At 46.9% G+C, this 20,939-nt stretch overlaps 1 protein-coding gene across 1 annotated transcript; it reads right to left on the bottom strand.

Moving 5' to 3' along the window:
• Positions 1-566: 566 nt before the first annotated feature.
• On the bottom strand, positions 567-19,027 carry CYTH4 (cytohesin 4). The gene is made up of 13 exons (XM_005421826.2): positions 18,929-19,027; positions 13,419-13,501; positions 10,974-11,074; positions 10,664-10,730; positions 6,912-7,030; positions 6,455-6,535; positions 5,710-5,822; positions 5,005-5,153; positions 3,943-4,054; positions 3,435-3,511; positions 3,007-3,078; positions 2,012-2,166; positions 567-1,683 (listed from the first exon to the last, which is right to left on the bottom strand). Exons 1-13 carry the CDS (start codon positions 18,945-18,947, stop codon positions 1,611-1,613), a joined length of 1,221 nt encoding a protein of 406 aa, XP_005421883.1. The 5' UTR covers positions 18,948-19,027; the 3' UTR covers positions 567-1,610.
• Between the last annotated feature and the right edge of the window lie 1,912 nt (positions 19,028-20,939).

Raw genomic sequence — 20,939 nt, 5'->3', positions numbered from 1 at the left:
GGCTCTGGGGCATCTCTCACCAACCAAATGCATATTTGTACTTCTCTTACATATATGGGAGATGTTGCCAAGACAAGGGGCCATATTCTGCCTTCTCTTCCACCTCTGGACATGAGCCTGCCTCTGCACTGAACCCAAAGCAGGAGTGACTGTGTGTGTGCAAGCACGTGTGCTCCAGAGCAGTGGGCAGCAAACTCACTCTGTATCACATCAGCAACAAAGAGATTCAGTGCAGGAGACATTTGCAGGCATGAGCAGAAGAAAACCTTCACGCTCCTTCTCCAGGGTGAGCGCGTGCTTCAGCTCTGAGATACGCTCCCTGCCTCTTGAAATTAATTCAGCATTCCTGAGGCTTGGGCAAAAAGAAGTGGAATGAATAATCGGGCTCTGCTGGCCTTGCTGCAGATTGCCTGGTAGATACAGCCCTCTGCAGGAAGGAAAAAGCCAAGAGACTGCAGCAGTGCTCAGGCTGCTCTGCTGGGCACAGGAACATGATACTCTCATCTCACATCCTCGGACTTTATCATGAAAATGACCACGTTACCCTCAGTTTTGGGCTTGTTTTAACCTCTTTTATTTCTCTCTTTACACAAGAGACAAAACCCCCCAGGCTCCAGATGATACCATTGTATGAAGATGGGAATGAACGCCTCTGTGTGTGTGTGCTTGCTGGTGGGGAGGTAGGTGTATGTACCTCCATTTTTTCATGCCGTCTGACTGCAAAACTTTCAGATACAAAACCCAGGCCTCTGAGCTGCTCAAGGAACCAGCCTTTGTCAGGCAGCCATCAGCCAGGAGGAGAGACAGAGTTTGGGTTTCTTCCCTAAGGAAATCTGTGGTGGTCCCTGAGTCTCAAAAAAGAGAAACAAAACACCCAGAGCTGCTTTCCTGGTCCCACAGCATCTCTGTGCTCAGTTAGCCCTTACATTGAATAGGGATTCAGTTATCTTTAACTTTTTAACATTTATGGCACAGTTACAGAGCAGGGACTTCCCAGGATTACAGCCCTCACTACAGGCTTTAGGAAGGGGGAGAGAGGGATTTCTTCTGAACTGAGGGCTTCTTATCTTACCTTGACCTCTGGTTTCACAGCAAATTTTTAAATACTGGTGGCCTTCACCCCAGATTCTTTACACATCTGTTCATGGAAGAGAAACCACTGGGGCCTTTCTGCTCTGCAACTGACTGGGCCATGCTCAGCTCCAAGAGAATCTACATGGTCCCTCACAGAAAAATGCCCTGGCCTGATGTGACAACAGGAGGGGCTGGAGACACTGTGCAAACAATCCTGTCTCCTCTCAGATCCTGTCCCACATGTCTGGGGCTACACAGGAGAACCCAAAGGCCAACTGCTGTTGAGCCTTTGTGTTCAGACATGGGCAACCCCTGCCCACAGTTCTGAGAGTCCTCAGCGGATCGCACCCTGCGCCTCTGCCTTCAGTCTGGAAGGGGAAGAGGCAAAGAGGGCAAGCTATCCTGTCAGTCATCTGCCTGCCAAGTGGGAGGCAGATGGAACCAAAGCTCCCAAATTTCCTCACTGCAAGAGCCCAGTGTGAGAGGGAAGTTGTCCAATAACCTCCACCATTCTGATGCTGTGACCAGGTCATGGTTCAGTTTTTGCTGGCAATCTTTTTCTTACGGGCAGAGACCAGATCATAGAAAGGATCCTGTGTGATGCTAGTCCTGGAAATTAGAGGAAATGGGAGCAAAAGTAAGAGATTTAATGATGGAGAGCAGCACAGACAACCTAACTGAACTTGCACAGAGACACCACTTATCAAAATGTAGGAGTGCAGATCTGCAGACTTACAGCAGAGAATTTAGCTGTGGCTAGAGATTCTCCAGAAGGTGCCTAGAACCTCTTTAACGTCAAGGGGTACCATAGTTGTTATACTGCAAACATTTCTTTCCACCCCCTTTTCAAGCTCTGACAAAAGATAGCCAAATAAATTTGGTGACCACTTGATCCTAGGGCTGAAAAAAGGCAACTCAAGCCTCAAGTTCTCCTCACCGTATTGCCTCAATCCACTCATCACGCTCTGCTGGAGTGGCTGCTGAGATCTTGTAGGACTGATGCTTGCCTTCAACCACCTTCCCATCCCCATCTGTTTTGCAGGCTTTGATCTTCTGCCCTTTGCAGTTGGGAATGAAGAGCTCAAAGCAGTTCTGACCAAAAGGAAACAAAATGGAGCAGTAGGATTAGACAGGGGACCAAGAAGACTGCTGCCTTCAACCATGGGTAACAGGCTCAGAGAGCTTCCAATGGGCAGGAGTCTCCAAAATGCAACAGACCCTATCTTCCCCCACCCCAAAATTTTCCCTATGAGTTAGATGACCTTCCTTCTTAGGTAAACACACCTCTCCTGTGAGCAACTGGACACTAAACCAGGCTTTATGGAGAGATGGATCATCAACACTTATCAAAACACACCTTCTAGGATCTGTCACTCCACTCCACTCATGAAAACCCCTACCCCTCTTAAGCAGATGCAACATCCTCTTTTCTGCCTGCCACCATGCAGATAGAAGGCACTTTTCCCAGAACCATGACACATTGAAAAGTGGGTATCCACAAAAGACACACAGAAGAAATGAGTCACTTCCTGGGCAAGTTCCCTAACACCAACAGTTCTGTTTGGTCTACATGTGCTGTAACTCATTATGGAGAACCCCGAGGAGAGAAATTAAACCCACATCTCCCGGTGCAAAATAAGTAGGGAGTCAGCTGTGTGCATTCATCTCTGCCCCCCTACACACACATACACACATGAAAACATACAACACAGTCAGCCAAAGGACAGCTCTCTACTCACACCAGAAACATAAATTAAAAACACAGCCATGTCTAGACGGGGGCACAAGGCAATTTGCAATGGCACCTTCCCTCTGAGAAGCAAGTAGAACATGAGCAATTTGTGTATGGTAGGAGTAATCTGTGTGCATCTTCGCTTCCCTCCAACCATCTGATAGCCTGTGTTGGCAGAGTGCCAGCCAATGGACACTTACTGGCTTTTTGGGATCATCCACCTTCCGGACTGATAGATTCTCCAAGGGGATGATGCCCAGAGGCTCTTTGTCCTGAAGGCAAGGAAACATGAATTAACACCCAACATACTCCCCAGATTTATGCCACTGTTTAGAACCTCTCTGATTTCCCCTGGGTGGGCCTTTGTGGAGGTGACAGGGCCAGAGTGATGCCTCAGGAGACCCTTTCCATTGACACAATGGGGAATTTAATCAAGAGGAGACCACAGCTGCAGTGTCCAGCCTCTCTCCTCCTCCACACGAGAGGTGAGGAAACAGCACAGGAGACAGTGGAGTTGTGACATCAGTCTGGGAGCACAGGGTAAAAGGGGGAGACCTGCCTCCTACCCAGCCCCTCAGAGGCTCACAACCACCCAGGGCAGCTTCCCAGCCATGAGTGAAGCTCTTACCGTGGTATATTCAAAGTAATACAGGCAGTTATCAGTCAGAATGAACCAACGGCGTTTCCAGGTTTTTACACGTCCTCCTAAAGGCAGTGAGGTTCAGGAGCCATTAGTCACACATTTTTCTGTCCTTCCCCCAAGCTTCTGACATGCACACAGTCACACCCTCCCAGCTCTCCCTGTAGCTGAGCCCCAAGGAGGCACCATGGTACCACTGATGTGATGCTGTGTGATAGACACACACACAGAGCCAATTTTGCTCTGCTGGGTGTGGGAATGGGGAGGGATATGTTTTTGAGTCCCTTTTTGAGGAGGCAGAGCCTGCAGGAGCTGGGACGAGGGAGCAGGCAGCTGGTTTCAACAGCAGGTGTCAGCCTCAGCCCACTGCAGCAGACGGGAGAGGACAGCGGAGAGGAGATGACGAGATGACGGTAGGCTCCCGCGGCAGATTTGTGGTGGGAGGCAGGCAAACGGGGAGTCAGAGGAACTAGGGGAGTTCCCCCCACCCCCTTACCTAGTTTCAGCAGCCAGCCTTCACGGTTAGGGTTGAAGAAAGTGTGGGTGAGGTCATTGCCATCATCCTCTGGTATGGAGAACGGCTCGTTCTTTATGCTCTCAAACAGATTCTGCCCCAGAGCATTGGTGGGGAAGGACACAGAGAAAGGTTGATTTCTGACAAAGCTTGTACACAACTATCCTAGGTCCATCTGTCCACCACTCTGTTTTTACAAGGCAAGCTGGGTAAAAGGCAGGAGGGCACACGATGAGCACTGGGGGTTAAACAGTGCCCAGTCTGCACCTCACAGGGTCTCCAGGGGGGTCACCAGCTCTTTTCTGCATCTTGTGCCATAAAAAAGAGTCTCATTTTGGAAAACCACAGCCATGAAATGGTGCTCCCGTAGCAAGACAGGCCGCAGTGACCAAACCCAGCATGTCACAAGTGCTGCTGTGGGTAGTATTAAGGCACTAGGATGGGACTCAGCAAGGCAGAGGTGCAGCCCCATTTAGAACCTGGGCTGGTGGTGCCAAATGTTGCCAGTAGACCTACATGGCCACAAGGAGGCACATTTCACAGAGGCAAAGCTTTGGCACTGAGGGGCACAAAGGGTGACATCATACAGCAGTGACAGGCAGGCAGGTTACTGATTTCAAAGGATACTGAAATGTTGCTCACATCATTGTATCTCCCATCATTTACTACATAATCCCAAGCCAAGGGGGAAAAAAGAGACTACAGGCTCCTGCACCTTCCCTCAAATTGCCTGAAAGAAATAACACTCTGGAGAAAGATCTAAAGCCTCTGCCCTGAGGGGATGCTGCTCAGCAAAGCCCAGGTGTGGGATGCAGGCAGCCCCTTTGACACAAGACAGAAGTTTTTTCTGGCCGGGCTCCTTAGGTGAAGGCAGAGACATCTAAGCAGGCTGCCCACCTCTACCTTACCTCACAGGGCAGGTCCCAAGCCTGCTGAGCCTTCAGGAAAATGCCAGCTGTAGCTTTGCTAATGGATGCAGTCTCTACCTCTGCACCTTTGCTCCTCAGTGGACCCAGGGGATGAGAGAATGGGAATTCCTCTTACCTTTAGAAGCTCTTCTGGCAGGTCCCCTCCATTGTCAATGCCTCTGTTGATGGACACAAACCTTTCGAAGTGGGGTTTGTCTTTCACATTGGGGTTGTGCAGGCTGGTGTTAAGCATGATGATAGAGAAGGAGAGTACATAACAGGTATCTAGCAATGAGAAAGAAAATCAGCATGGGTGGCACTTGTCTTAGAGGGCAGATCAACCCACACCGCAGTTGGCTTGGATTTTAGTCACTGAAGAAGACAGTCATCCTCTCATTTGTAGGAGAAGAAGGGAGATGTTCCCTCTGCTAGGAGAAAGAGGGACACAGTTGATTTCCTATGAGGGAGGTGATTCCATGCCTTCAGGATAATGGGGCATGTTGGACAGATGCAGTCTAATAACAGTTCTGCCAGAAGGAAAGTCTCTGCAGACCTACATCTATCAGTGCTATCCCTGCTGGGATGAGGTAACATCTCATGTGAGGCTGGGAGCCCTTCTCCAGTCTGGTGCCCATCAGGAGGGCCTGGAGCACAGTAGCAAAAGGAGGACTGAAGATGCTCCGTTTATTGAAAATCTTCACAGGAACTGGGCTGCCTCCTTTAGCTTAAGGGAAAACACACTTCCTAGTGATTATGCCTGTGCTTTGTGAATGGAAAAGGAAAGCTCCTCTCCTTAGCAAACAGCCTAGCTCAGCTTTACAGGCCTTCCCCCCTTAACTACCTGTGGACTGGAACACTCCTGGGTTGCACTTGCAGTACCAGTTGGCAAAGGCCTCCATCATCCTGTCAATCTTCTGCGCCTCCCCAGGCAGCCGGAAGCTCCAGAGGAACTGTCTGTCAGGAGCAGAGTGTCACAGCACCAGTCAGATGGGCTCCAAGGGACAGGGATGCCTCCCCTCAACCCATGCAACACCATGAAGATAAGAGGAGTCACCCCATCACACTGGGCAGACAACACAGGGCATGGAGCAGGAGCTCTGCTCCTCTCTGGAAATTGCCTGGATACATCAGCCTCCAACACCCGGAATGCGGGAAGGAGAACTAAGGCTCCCAGAAATCACAGCTCTGCTCCCCTAATGAGAGCCCTGCAAGGCAGCAGAGGCCTCAGGAGAAAGAGTCTTGCCAGGAGGCAGCCTGTAATAAAACAAGTGCCCTAAAACAGAGTCACTGTTATTGAGGACAGATGTTTCCTGCTGCCAAAAATAACCTTTTTCATCCCCCAGACACTGAAACCACAGTGACCCACTCTTCTGCACATGGGCAACCAAATCAAGGGACAATGTGTTTCCCACCCCGCTGAGAAGCTGTTGACACCTCACAGAGTAACAGCCCTGGAGCCAACACACACAGCAGGGCCTTGGGAAGCTCCCATTCAGCCCAAGAGGGCTTCCTGGCCTTCCTGTGCGGTGAGAGCCAGTGGCTGAGCAGGCTGAGCACTGTCCCTGGTCCCCTGCACGCTCACTCACCTCAGCGCCTGCACCAGGTTGAGGTTGGCAAATTGGTGACATGCCACAAAGGCCTGCAGGATCTGAATGTTTGTGGGGTCCCTGGGAGAGGATAGAGGGAAAAGGTCAGAAGAGAGCTTTGACCCTGCTCTGCCTGGATGTCCCTTGATGTGACAACACACACCTGGCTCCATCCCAACCTCACCTCCCCTCTGACCAAGGAGAAGCCAAGGTGCACACTCCATTCTGGGATGACGGATCCCATTACAGGCAGGAGAAAAGGTAGCCCATACAGCCAGCCTTAGGCACACTCCAAAGACCCTCCCAGGAGTGTCCTGCCCCCCCAGCCCACTGTGGTTGGAGATATGCTCAGTCTTGGCACCTGGATGAGGTCTGCCACAGGTCATCCAAAATGGTAGCTCAGAGGGGCCAGGCAGGACAGGGCCTCCAAGGGCTCTCCTCATCCTAGGTTGCTCACCTCCCACCCAGGTAATCCCCAATGGCTGTCTTGTTCAGGCCTTCACCCTTGTGGAGGAATCTGGCAATCTCCTGAAGGTCTGAAGACAATACCTGGTGCTCAATCAGGTACTGGATCCCCTGGGAAGGAGAAGCAAGATGGGGAAGTAAAGCAGCCCTATGGTCTTTTGAGAAAACAGGATCCCAACACTCTGATATCAGCCTTCCTTTGCTTTAGTGTACTTGCTCCTCTCTTACTCCGCACCCCCTTCATGGGAGACCACAGCCATGTTCTCATCTTCATTCAATCCTTCTTCATCCACTATGGGTTGTCAGTCCATTTTCATTTCATCCCTAGATTTGGCTAAATGCTTTACTGGGATGGAAACTCAAACAAAATAGGGCAATGTAAATTTAAAGTCCAAAAAGGAAAAGTCAAAATAATAAATTTTAATATTTTCAATCAAAATGTCTTCGTGTTCTGTTCCTAAATGTCTTTTTTTTCCCCTAAATTAACTTAACTTAAAAGAAAAACGGTTTGTTTTAAAGAAGGCATAATAAAAAAAACGTACTCAGACAAAAATATGGGCTTGAAACAACTTGAGACAATTTTTTCCTAGATTTTTCTTCTATGCCACAGAACAGAGAAGTCTGCAATCTTTTCAGCTCCATCCCTCCTAAACAATAAGGATGGAATATGCTTTTTAAGGAATATAGAGGTTGTGAGTTGGGTTGTACAAAGAGTCAATATCCTATTTTAGAGAGAATTTCATGACTTTTAAAGCCAGAGAAAAAGCTGAGGCTTTTTTCAAAAGATTCTTGACAATATCTCACAATGCTGCAGTTCTCTAGACCACACTGCAGTTCTCCTTGCAATATACAATAAAAGAATGAAAATTGTTTTAGATCCATCAACATGTTCTACTTCAAGAGAATCATTTCACTTTCTTTTGCAATAGATATGAAACTATTTTTAAAATGCCCCAAAGAAAAAGCAGTTTTAAACAAAGCCATCAAAAATTTGGTGAGATTTTTTTCCACTCTATTTTCCTTTCTTTTTCCCCAGACAGATTTTCAGTAAGATCAATTTAATTTTGAAAAGCATTGCAGTGATGATGGGGCCCCATTTTCCACAAGAAAATGTTTCTCCCCAAAGCTTTTTATCAACTGGATTCCTAATGCTTACCTCCTCTAGCCTCAGGAACTTTCCATGGGATCTTGGAGAGAGGAACTCATTTATAAGTATCAGCATTGCATGGATGGAGTGTAACCTTAGAAAGGAGGGGCAAAGAAATTTCCTTGCATTGCAGCACCTCCCACTCTATGGCATGTAGCAAGAGGGAGGCAATAATCAGACATCTGCATTATACAGACACAGAGTATGTAACATTTTGACCAGTCTGACTGGCATTGAACTCATAAAGCTAAACTGGTTTGGGGTTAGAATTAGTTTGGGCATCCCTGCACAGCATGGCAGAGAGAGATGCCTCAGGGGCTTCAAACCAAGGTCAGACAGAGGGGCAAAACAAAACCAACTCTCCCACAGGCTCTAAGTGCTGACATTGCTGCTCTGAGACAATTCCCACTGGCAGAGGAACGTCCAGGGGATTGGCAACACTCCAGCTGGGCTGTGCACACTGGGGAAGGCACCTTAACGCTCTCAGCAGGGCACAGAGGAGGCATGAAAAGCTGTCATACAGAGCAGCAGCCACCCAAGATGTTGGCTGTGGTGTGGAGCTGATGATCAGCTATCGTTTGATCAATGCTTGTGGTTTTCCACGAAGAGCTCAAAAAATGCTCCACTAATGAGAAGGAAGGAAGACGGAACTGCCTTTCTCATATCTTCTCTACTTAATCATCATAGTTTTAGAGCTTTCTGCAGAGGGCTGAAGGCTATGGAGCCTTGACACCAGTGGTCAGAGCTCCAGAGAGTGGAAAAGCTATGTTCACTCTACAATTCAACAAAAACTGTTTCCAAAATGACAGAGGCATTCTGTCCTCTTCTGTTCTGAATGAGCCAAGGAACCTGACACACTCTCAAAACGTCTCACCTTCTTCTTAGTTCATCCTCCTTTATCACATTATAGCAAGCTCCTAGCCTCTCACAGTCAGGAAGGGCTGTGCTGAAGGAAGTCCAGCTCTCACGGCACGCTGGCAGTGTCAAAGCATCCTCCCTTTACTTCTCTTAGGTTTGGGTTGAATGGTATGGTGTGGCCTCTAAGCCCATGGTGGGGGGAGGCAACCCAGCCTGATCATATCAGAAGACCTCAGTCAGGGGAAGGGTGGACGCTGCTCCCAACAGGGACCTCAGTGAGGTGGGAACTGTTATGGTTTGACTCTGGCACAATGCTAGTGCTTCTATGAAAATACACTTTCTTTGGTGTCTGCTGTGAGATGTGACTAGGAATAAGCAAAGCAGGCTTCTACTTAGAAATAGAGGAAAAGTTTATTAACTAAACTATAAGTAAAAAGACACACACACACAGGGAAAATGAAAACTTCACAAAAACATTTCTTCTCTCTACTAAATTCTCAATACAATACATCTATCTACGAAGAATCACATTTCTAAATTCTCAGCTCTCAGTCTATCACTATTTTTCAGACAATCAATTCTCAGTTCATCAAGAGGAGAGGAGTCTTTCTTGTGCTATAGGCTTCCTCTGGAAACACCGTTGAAACTTCGTGTGTTTCTGTGTCACTCGTGGCACCGCTTGGAGTACATCTGCTGTCGTGACTTCTTCTTTCTATGTCCAGTGCTCTCACTACTGAACATGGACCAGAGCTGCTTCTAGGGTTGTTTCTTTTAAGGGTACTTTGTCTAGTTCTAAAAAGGGCACAGTCTCTCTTTTTGGGACAGCTGTCCCCCCTAAATTTGTTCACTCTCTGGGGCCGAGGGGCACTAACACTGAACTCTCTCAGTTCTGAAGCCTTGCCCCCCCCCGGATGCAGTCTCTGTGTCACAAGAAAAATGGTTTAGTCTATGGCTATACAAGAAGAAGTCTAGCTAAAGGCTACTCTATCATCTCTTGCTACATAGGATTCTTCTCAAGTTCTCTTACAAACTTGCATCACACTTGCTCATTTCTTACTCTATTTCATCTCTATGTCTATCTTCTCATTCAGATCTAGGAAGATCAGTATTCGTAAGGTTTCCATTATTTAAGAAAAGGGTTAAAATTTCAAGCTCTGCTTGCCCGGAACTCCCACGACTTCTCACCGTGCCCCCCCCTGCTGCACTCCCTCCTTCTCCTTCTCGGCTGGCCGTGCTATCAAATTTGGCACAAGCACAGACACCAGCCCGCTCTCTCTCCTGGAGGGGGTGGGCTGCTCGATGTCTCTCTGTGCTCCTCCACCCTTCTATCTTCAGGGGGCCTTCAACCCTCTCTCTGTCCAAGGCCCAGCTCACTCCACGGCCGCATGGGTTTCCCCTCCCCACCCAGCCCAAAGCCGGGCAGGGAAGGTCTGGACTCTTCACTGACCGGAACTCAAAGAGAGCCTTTCCTGAGAGAGCTCTGCTTTTTAACCTCTGTGTTCTCAGAGCCGTATCCAATACCTAAGTGGCTAAACTAAGTGCCAATATTAAAATCTGAACACCTATTAGCTTGACTACAGCATATCTCAGAAAACCTATTTCTTCTTAAACCATGACATTACCCATCCCCACAGTCCCCTGCCACAGTTCCTTGGACATCAGTGGCTGCAACTGAACAGCAGCCAGCAGAGGCTCTTCCTCCCAGCTTTACCCTCACAAGTGAAATGAACAAATCCTACCTTTTCGGGATCCATGTTGAATTTCTTCCGGCCCAGGGACAGAATTTTATCCCTCTGTGACAGCTTGCTGTAAACACAGAAAAGAAGGAAAAGTTAGAATAAAGGACCATGTCATTTCACTTACAAGGTGAGATATCACATGGACAGGTGTCTGACTATCCAGGAATAATGAGAAATCTAAGAGGATAGAAGGGCCTCATTTCCCCGCCCATTTCCCTGACTTCGTTGTGAACCAAATCCCATCAGTGTTTTAGTTTTTTCAACTTAAAAAGAGAGACTTTGTAAGCAAAGGAATATTCATTCCACTCGCCTGATCTGCTCTTCAGGATTATTGTCTGCCACTTGCTTCTCCTCTCCACGTTGGAAACACTCAATCTCTGCAAACACCCCAGCAATCTCCTCCTTCAGCTTCTGCAAAAGAAATATCAGGAAGATGAAGGCAATGGAAGGAAAAACAGCAGACACAGCCTAAGGAAGTGTAAGAGCATGTCTAACTTCTTCCCTTGGTCACAGGAAAACGACAGGTCAGGTGGTCATGACCAGCCAAGGATGCCTATGAAATGGGCACTGCTCTGGAATGACCCTGCTGGATTCCAGATGAAAACAACTGGAAAAAGAGACAGAAGGATGTTCTCATGCCTATGGTCAATCAAGACTGGAAAAATCAAGCTCAATCAGTGTGGCAGGTGTCAGAGAACTCGCCCCATTGTCAATTCCAGTTCCTCAAACAATGTCAGATGCAAGAATCCTTCCATTGTGCCCATTCCTTTTGAGTTTTTATTTTGCATAGCCCTGCTACACATCCAGGAAAGGAGAAGTGGAACTGGTAACTGTGAGATCAATATGAACCTAAAGTGGCTGTATTGTGAAACACAGAATTTTTAATGTACCTGTCATTTAAATACCATTGAGCAGATAACTCTGTTCAGTGGAGAAAAAAAGAGAGGAGTAAAGTAATTACTGCCAGACTTTAAAAAATCAATCGTGGAATTTACTTTCCTTTAGGCTCATGACAGATCATGGCTGCCTTGGCTGGATATTCTGTGTTACCATGGAAATGAAAGTGTCTATATCTCCCTGTTTCCATCCTGCAGTTATGCTCCACCTCAAAGCCAAAGTGCATCACAGCTCTCTTCTAGGAATCACCCAAATTCTTCCCCATACCAACCAGAACAGGCAAGGGAAGAAAGATTATTTTATGACAGATCCTTTCTCATCAAGGAATGAGGATGTGGATGGAGTACATAATCAGATAGAGAAACTGAATTTCTGCAATATTCCATAACAAAAGAACTTCTGGGTTTCAGTTTTGCTCTGGCCACCTTCTCTTGTACTTCATTGGTCCTCAGAGCTGTGAGTGTTCCTTATGAATTTTTAGGTGTTTCACAAATCTAACAGAACCATGATCTCAGCTCATGACTTTCAAATGATTATCAATTTTGTTATTTTATTCACTGCTGTCTTTTTGCAGTGTTACTGGCAAGCCAAGACCCATCCTCTTTTCTCCTCCTCCCCCCTCCCCTTCCCCCAGATATGCCCCCAAGTCTTTGTCCTTAAGGGTATTGATAGATACATTCTGAAAAAAAATCCCCTGGGGAAAATGTCTCTTGTTCTATGGCACTCTTTTCACCCAAACTCACTCTACTCCACTGGACATTGTGTATTCCATTGCTTAATGGCTTTGGGTTTTAAAGCATGGGTTTGTGCAGTCTAGCAACCTTTCTCTGTCCATAGTGGACAAAAAAAAATGTAGCATTCCTGTTCAAGTATCCTGCTCTTACAGTGCCCATTGCCTCTTGTGAAAACTGAAGAGAAACAAACACACACAAGCAAATCCCAGGCACGTAAATTCATAATCTGTTTTGCAAAGGGGGGATGAGAGACCATTCTGGTTTGCAGCAGAGAGAGGAGGTCTGGAAGCCTAAGAAGTAACATGTAGTTTGGCTTAATCCTTTACTCCATTCCAGGAAATATTGCATCTATTCCCTAGGCATCTGGACAGCTTCATGTTGTGGAAAAAAATCAGTCCAAGTCCAATGATTCAGTGCTATAAGCTCTCTCAAATGGGAAACCACATTTCATGGTGGAGGCAGAATGGAATGGAAAGGGCAGAGCACCATGCAGGGCTGTGATGCAGTCTTAGTGACTGATTTTGAATCTGTTACTTTCAGACATTTTAGGAGCTACTGGAGAAATGGTTGAGTCTGCTAAAAGAAAAGAAGGAAAACAAGTCCTGGCCACAGACACTTGTGTGGAAGGTCCTGCCATGAGACCTCTTTGAAGAGACAGGATCCTTCATGGAGGACTTGCTAGAGGTCCACAAAGCAAAGAAAATTTGATAAACACAGGGGGATGCTGCAGGTAACTAGGACTGATATGCCATTAGCAGGTAATCAGTAATTAAAAAGAATCATAAATGCTGAGCCAGATGCCTGCCAGTACGACTTAGTGAAGACATTTCTTTACTCCTACATATACAATCCCAGCTCAACATTGCTCATAATCTGAGCCCTTTTCAAACATCCCATTGGGGCAGCTGATGATTCATGCAGCAGAGAGTACCACAGGCTGGATGTACCCTGGTGGCAAACAGGCCAGGGCAGCCTGAAGTTTAAAACTGAAGCTGGATCATGACTGAGAAAATGTCTCTTTTGCAAGAACACTTCTGCATGGCTGGACTGTTATGCAAAGATGCTCCTTGGTGAAGACAGGTTTGAGAAGGCTAGGGAGGCACAAGGGACAGGATGGCCCTTACCTCAATGTCATCCAAAAGCTCCTGCCTGCGCTTCTTGATTGTCTCTATTTCAGCCTCTTCAGCCCCAGTCAAGCCAGTTGATTCTGAAAGAATAAAGATTCCTGAGAAAACTCTACAGGGGCCAACATATCATGGAAAAAGCTGCCCCAGCCTCTCAGCACTTACCTTCTCCTAGGGTCATTCCACAGCAACCCTGATTTCTGTGCTCCCTGCTGTTGCAACCACCGCACCTCACCTTAGCCTTGCAAATGGTTCTCAGCCCAGAGTGTGCACACAGACCACACCCCCTCTCCTTGCAGCCAGAGGCTCTGCACAGCCCTCTCAGCTGACCCCGCAGGCACCCACTGCCTATTCAGCCAATTCTGCTTGTCCTGAGCATGGTGAAGAGGTCTCACTAAATGCTCTCTGGTGGTTGTTATGTCAGTCATCTTTAGGTACTGAAAATCTACGACCTAAACACTTCATCTACATCCAAACCTCCCAAGAAAACCACTGGCTTCATGAATTGATCTGCCACAGCTAGAGTCAGAAATGGCTTAAGAGAGAAAATCAAGGTTTTTCAGGTATGAGGGCAGGATCTAGGGGATAAAGGCCTTGCTGAAAAAGTAATGTCTTTGAGTGGCTGCTGTTCTGTGAACAGTTGTTCTGTGAACAGAAAATGCAGAAATATGAGTAGGCTTCCTTGTAATGTACAGGAATTTAAACAAATAGCAGCAAAACCAAGGCAACCACAATATGATTCACAAAAGACCAAAAATATGGGGTGACAGTACTGCTGCTAAATATAATCCAGGTGAACCACAGCCTCTTCTGCAAGGAGAATGAGAAGGCTGTAGCCCTAGAGGGGAGACAAAGCAGAAGATGAGGCCCCAGGAAAAAAGCAGAGCTTGCAGAAGGCTGAGAGCACTGGAGATCACTGGTGAACTTGCAGACACGGTCCTTGCTGCACCTAAACACTGCAAGATGAAGTGTCCCCAGGAAGCCAGGTCAAGTCACTGGATGCCCTGCTCCACTGTTTCATAAAACAAAATCCTCTGGGCCTCCTGTCTTCCCAGAAAAAGGGGAAGTAGCACCAGTTGCATTGGAAATTCTCTTAGTGTGGATCTCACATGCAAAACAACTGCTATAAATGTGAGTGGAAGGAAAAAAAGGGAAGGAAGCAGCCACGACAGACAGAAGGAAAAGCAACAAGAGCAATCATCTTAGTATGCTTCTTTCCTGTCATGGCCACAACAGCTCAGAAAGACTCTCCTTCCCCAATCCTAATCTCTCCCCTATCCTCCTGGCTGGTTGGGTTTCCATGTGCTAAGTATGTTCCTGTTACTTTTCTCAGGCTTCAGCCTCTTTCCTGCCACTCTTCCTGATGGTTTCAAGCATTGCATTCCCTGGGGAGAGGCTGCTGAGTCTGTGGGGGTAAAGCACAGGACAAGGAGCCAGGATGAAGCCAGGCTGGGAAGGACCCACGTGCCCTCCCAGCCCTCCAAGCAGCCCTTGTGAAGAGCAACAAGAAGCTGCCTGATTGATGAAGCCAGTCAAGAGGGAAGGAAAAAGGCATCCAAAAGCTTGCAACAGCCAAGTCTGTAGGTGAGGGGAAAACCAAAGCAGGCAGGAAGGTTAGCAAACAAAAAACAAACAAATGAAAAGAAACCACAAAAAAAGCCAACCAAAAACATGCAGTGGCTCTGGTACTTGTCTGGTGGGTTGCTGACTTCCCTTTAAATGTCAGCCCTGAGCCTCTGAGCAGTGCCCAGGCTCTTCAGCTTAATTTCTATATCCTGCAGTTGTGGTGTCTGCAGGAGATCAGGCCAACCTCTCCATCTCTCCAGCTGATCTCTCCCACTCCTGCCAGGGCTTGTAATTGTGGAATCACTGGGGTGAATCCTTGACAAATTACAACAAAGACCTTTTGCCCTGTATTTCTTTCCACAAAGCACCATAGGAGGACAACCCTGAGGAACCTTGCCTTCCCCACCCCATTAGCAAACTCTGGTGTGGCTGGTGGCTTTGCTTCAGTTGTTCTGTGTCTACTAAAGCATCTCAAAGAGTCATGAGGCTCCCAGGGGATGCCATCTCACCCACATGACCCCCAACAAGGCTGTAATTAACACAGGTCCCCTTCCTCCTGAACATCTGAAAACCCCAACTCGCAGCTCCCACCTGCTGAGTTTGTCAGAATGAGAAAATTGTGGGAAGGACTGTGGTGGGGGGGGAGGGCAGGGGAGAAAAAGAAGGAGTCATAGAGAAGGGGAAGGAATCAAGGGGTAAAAAGGTGGGAAAGGGCGACAGAGTTTGGAAAAAATGGGCAGCTCAAACTTTTAGGGCAATTTAGACTGAGCTGCAGAGACGGCATTCGTCAGGTTTCCTATACAACTTAAGTCCTTGGTTGCTTTAGAAAATGGTCCATGCCTTGTCAAAGTCCTCAGTATCACCTCAGTTCTACTTCCCTCTAGGACTAGGTCAGCACACAGATGAAGCACAGCCCTGGTCAGGGTTCTCTGCACAGGGGGAAATTTCACCCTGATGAAGAACACACCACAAAAACACCCGCAGGTTTCAGAAGGATGCTCTCAGCCCAGACAACAACGAAGTTTTCCAGTTCATACACACAAAAAATGGTTAGTATCCTCTCCAGAGAGAACATTAGGTTATTGTTTGGAATTTATTTTCAGAGAGCAAATGTTGAAAGGAAAGTGCATCAGCATCCCATTTGTGAGTCTTACACCTGCTCCTGAGGTTGTTTCCCCACTGTCAGGGCAGACCCACATAGAAAGACCTGCCAGTTCTCCACAAACTGACCAGGATTGTATTTTCAGTGCTGTCACTCAGGACACAAACTTCAATTCCAGTTGTGTGGCTTATGCCTTCAGCCTCCCTGCCCAGAGGGTAGGTCAGAATTGCCCAAACATCTGGGTACTTGTGTGGCCAGCAGAGAGTTCTGTGTTTGCTGGTTTCATTTCCCATTGCAAAGGGCTGTGCGGAACCGCTCAGGTGCAAGGCTTCCAGTCCCATGGAAAATTGTAGGAATAGGGAGATGGCTTTTGAAGCACAGAGGTAAGTGGGAAATGACCACCCAGGAGGGCTGGAAGGATGAACTGCAGAAGCAGCAGGGGAAGGTTAAGAAGAATGATTGTATCTGTGCCACTGCAAACCCGTGTTACACACTGGTGGTATGAGAGCAAAGGTTCATTGGGCTCATTTGCAAGGCAATGTAGGGCTTTGAGTATTGCTGCTAAAGGGTTTGGGCACCTCCACCCATGGCAGCACAAAAGCAGAGCAGCCTGACAGGCAGCTTCTGTGTGAAGGAAGCTCCCTGGTAGAAAAATTTCACCTGAAATTCCTTTTCTTTTTTGATATGGCTGCTGTGTCATCTCCAGTACAGGCCACCACCTCCACAAACAGGTACCAGTCTAGTAGCAGAGAGATGACAAAGCCTTCCACTCCTCAATTCCCTCCAGCCATGTGCATCTCCCTCCTGCAGCACTCCACAGTTCTCTGCCAGAGAACTGTGTGAGAAGAAATTCAACATAAATCCCAACAGGCTTAATTTGCACATTTCAGCTATGGGGGAAAGCTGAGAAGAAGAATTTATGTTGTCTACTGGTCCCCTTATCTCACATGACAACTTACACCCATCCTTCAGGACAGCTTTCCATGACTTTTGACTACACATCCCAGCACAGGACACCACAGCACCAGCCTGCTCCCCCATGTGTCACACATTCAGCTCAGGGGCTTGGCACACCTGCTCTGTGGCCTCACTCCGACAGTCCTGAGAGGGTTCTGAAGGAAGCTGGAAGAGGACACACACTGCAGGGAGAGCAGCCTCCCCAAGGCATCAAACAGATGTGCACCCAACAGGACCATCATATCTCCCGGTAGGAGTGGCCCCAGGGAAAGGTGTACACACACCTCTGACCTTCAGGACAATCATGCCACAACTGAGCAATTCCAAATGCATTCAATACTCTAAAGCTCACTGGAAAACTGCTTCTGGTGGCAGCCTTGGCTCCCAAGGGAGCTCAGCATCAAACAAACCCACTTTCTCACCCAGCTTTGGAATGACGGGATGGGATTGAGCAAAAACATCAGTCAGAGCCAGCACATCTTTCCAGGCATTGCCTGTCTTCAGGCTCTGCCTCTACCCAGAACTGAGCAAACCCCCACAGTGCCTGAATAGGATCTCATTGTGCTCTTGCAGTGTGTATACTTTCTTGAAAGTACACTCGCTTGAATGTGTAACTTTCAAGACACAATTAATGCAGTAACACATAACTTGAGTGAATGACTGTATCCAAACTTCAGTTAGGAGACACCCAGTTTCTGTCGAAGGCACACCCCAAAATAAATAGCAAAGGATCAGTTATCCATCCTCCTGCCCAGTTTGTCCTGCAGAACCTTTGTCCACAGCTGCTTTCAGAGAGTGAGGGCTGGCTGATCAGAAGAGACCGATTTTCATCGACATTCAATACCAGTCAGATGCTGGCAAGGACTCAGCTCCTACAGGTACCACCAATTTCCCTGGCAAGCAAGGCTGGTACGTGGCTTGAGCATGCCCTTTCCTTGGCTACACATCTCAGAGCTAAAAAGTGCACAACAGTTGTTGAAACTGGGCACTGCTTTTTGCTTTCACTCTCCATATCCTATACACAAAAGCCTGAGGGGACAGAGTCAGAACAAGAAGAGATATTGCAAGGTGATCCATTTTCTTCCTTTGTTCAGCTTGTTCCCACTCAGCTCTCCCTCTGACACACCTCAGAGCTTCCTCAGCCAGAAGCTGGAAATGTTCAGTCTGGTGGCAAGCCTTTCCTTGCTGAATCCCAAACACTTTATCCACCACCTGCCAAAGCAGGAAATAAAACCTAAGATCTCTCTCAGTTCCTCAGATGTGGTTCATTTCCCCTCACTCACATCTGCCCACTGAGATTATTTCAGGACCAGGCAGGCCCACCTGTAAATCCCTTGGAGCTTCTAGAACCCCAATACAGTTGTCTACCTCTAACATGGCCATAAGCAAGGGAGGCCCCAGCACCAAAAGCCTTGCACGGGTGTTACACTGGGATACCCAACTGCATGAGAGGCTCCACCAAGGCAAGCCAGCTCCTGGCATCTGTAGGGAAGCACCACAGAGGAGCTTGCCAGAGTTGCATGAGAGCAGCCAAAGCCTACAGTGCTCACCCAGGTGTCACATACACCATTGACACCGAGGAGTCAGTTCCCAGCTTGGCCCAGCACCGCTGGCCCAAGGAGTCAGAGCAGTAACATTCTCAGTACAAAGGCCATTCAAACCAGTGGGGAAATGTCTCCTGATGGGAAAGGAGAGAAAGTAAAAAGAAACCCATGCCTAATGCTGAAAACTGATAAGCATTTAACTGTACCAGGGGTCTTCCAGCATGTCATTCCTCCAGCCACAGCACCCACTCTGGCTGCTGGGATTTCATGGTGTGCTCTTCTCCATCAAACTGAGCGCAGAGCCCTCACCCCAAAAAAGACACACAATGGTTGAGGCTTACCAGCAGGACAAAGGTCCATCCTGAAGAGCACGATATATTTTCAACACAACTGGTGTTCCTCCTTGTATTTGGTTTGTTCAGATGCTTCACAGAACTGAAACAACCAGGAGGCAGCGAGCAAGACCGCAGCAGCTTTGGGGGGGCGGGTTTCCCTGCGACTCCTCCTTCCCCTCCTTGTCCTCCCCCCTGTCATATGTCACAAGCTTGTGGCAGGAAACTCTGTGCATGTTTCAGTGAGCCAACAGGGGCTCATTGCCTACTTTTAAATGCAAATGCACAAATGCATTTCCATCCCAGCAGCTTTTTGGGAATCTTTGTTTGAAGAGATTAAAATGAGTGGTGAGAGGCTTTGGCCTGAGATACTCAGAGGAGTGAGAGGGAAAAAGGAAGTTCTTGATTCAGAAAACCCATCTGATTGGGGAAGTGGTTTCATTTTAAAGGGAAGATTCTTCCTATGTTAATTCAGCAGCAGAGTGGGGTGGGGGCAGGGATGGGAATGAAGGCTCCAGAAGTGGAGGATGGTTGATGGAAGGCAGGATAAAGTTGTCAGACTCTTCTGCCTCACTCAATGCTCAGTGTAACTTAAAGTCTTGCTCCTTATTCCACCCCCCACCCCCCCAAAGTGTTCTTCATGTGAAACCTTGTAAGTAAGGATAGAGAGAACTAAGAAGAAATGCAGTCCTCTGTCAGGTTTAGCAATATTCCTGATGGTGAGAGAGCTGGAATTAGCAACCATTCAGGAACAGAAATGAAATATTGAAATTGGAGGACAGAGCTGAACAAACACTCCAGAAAGGAGATACTGTCAATCAAAATTAAATTGAAAAATAAAAAAAATTGAAATGGAGTGACTACAACCAATGGTACTGAGATGAAATGGGATGTAGAGAAATAGACTAAACGTGCCAAAATTATGGCACATTTGAAATCCCTAAAATCAGGCAAGAAAGGTAAACAAAGAGATAGAGGAGAAAAAGGGACAGAAGAGAAACAGAAGAATTGAAATAGAAAAAAAAAAAAAACCCAAACCAAAAAAACTACCCCTAACAGGACGTGAAAACCAGAAAAGCTAATGGGATGACCTGAAGTGCAGGAATACAGACCAAAGCCTACCCAATTGATCCTCATTTAAATTGCAAGATTTCATTCCCTTTCCTGAATGAAAATTCTTCCTTTCAGAAAAGAGAAGGAAATCTTGAAACCAGAGGTCAGACTTAACAAACACTCCCAAAGGGGATATGGTCAATCAAAAATTAAATTGAAAAATCCAGAAAATTTGAAATGGAGCGACTACAACCAAGCGTACTGAGATGAAATTGGGTGTAGGGATATAGCCAAAAACATGTCAAATTTTTTCCATTTGTTGAAATCCCTAAACTGAGGGAAGGTAAACAAAGAGACAGAATTGAACCAGAAAAATGAAATAAAAAAAAAAGAACCAAACCCCCCCAACAACAGGATGTCAAAACAAGAGAATCCAGTGGGATGACCTGAAGTACAGGAATACTGACCAAAACTTGCCCAATTGATCCTCATTTGAATTGCAAGATTTCATTCCCTTTCTTGAAGGACAAATGAATGAAATAAGAAATTTTAAAAAATTTAAAACAAAGGGACAGAAGAGAAACAGAAAAATTGAAAATTAAAAAACAAACAAACAAACAAAAAAACCCAACACCAAAACCAAACAAACCTGATAGCATGTGAAAATAAGAAAAGCCAATGGGATGACCTGAAGCACAGGAATAGGGATTGAAGCTTGCCCGATTGATCCTCATTGAAATCACAAGATTTCATTCCCTTTCCTGAAAGGAAGAATTTCAACTTTGTTCTCCAATTTCAAGATTTGATTCCCTTTCCCGAAAGGAAGAATTTTCTTTCTGGAAAGGAAATGAACAGAGTTGAACAAACACTCCCAAACAGAGATATTGTCAATCAAACATTAAATTGAAAAATCCAGAAAATTTGAAATAGAAGGATTACAACAGATCATACTGAGATGAAATTGGGT

This window comes from Geospiza fortis, unplaced genomic scaffold (assembly GCF_000277835.1).
Source record: "Geospiza fortis unplaced genomic scaffold, GeoFor_1.0 scaffold173, whole genome shotgun sequence".
In the NCBI taxonomy this organism is placed as follows: domain Eukaryota; kingdom Metazoa; phylum Chordata; class Aves; order Passeriformes; family Thraupidae; genus Geospiza; species Geospiza fortis.
The sequence above is the reverse complement of the archived record's forward strand: the minus strand, read 5'-3'. Positions and strand labels throughout refer to the sequence as shown.

Coding starts and splice junctions, on each gene's coding strand:
- CYTH4 (XM_005421826.2), bottom strand. Junction 5,154..5,709: donor AGGAGTGTTCCAGTCCACAG/GTAGTTAAGGGG, acceptor TCTCATTGCTAG/ATACCTGTTATGTACTCTCC. Junction 3,512..3,942: donor AGGCTGGCTGCTGAAACTAG/GTAAGGGGGTGG, acceptor CACTGCCTTTAG/GAGGACGTGTAAAAACCTGG.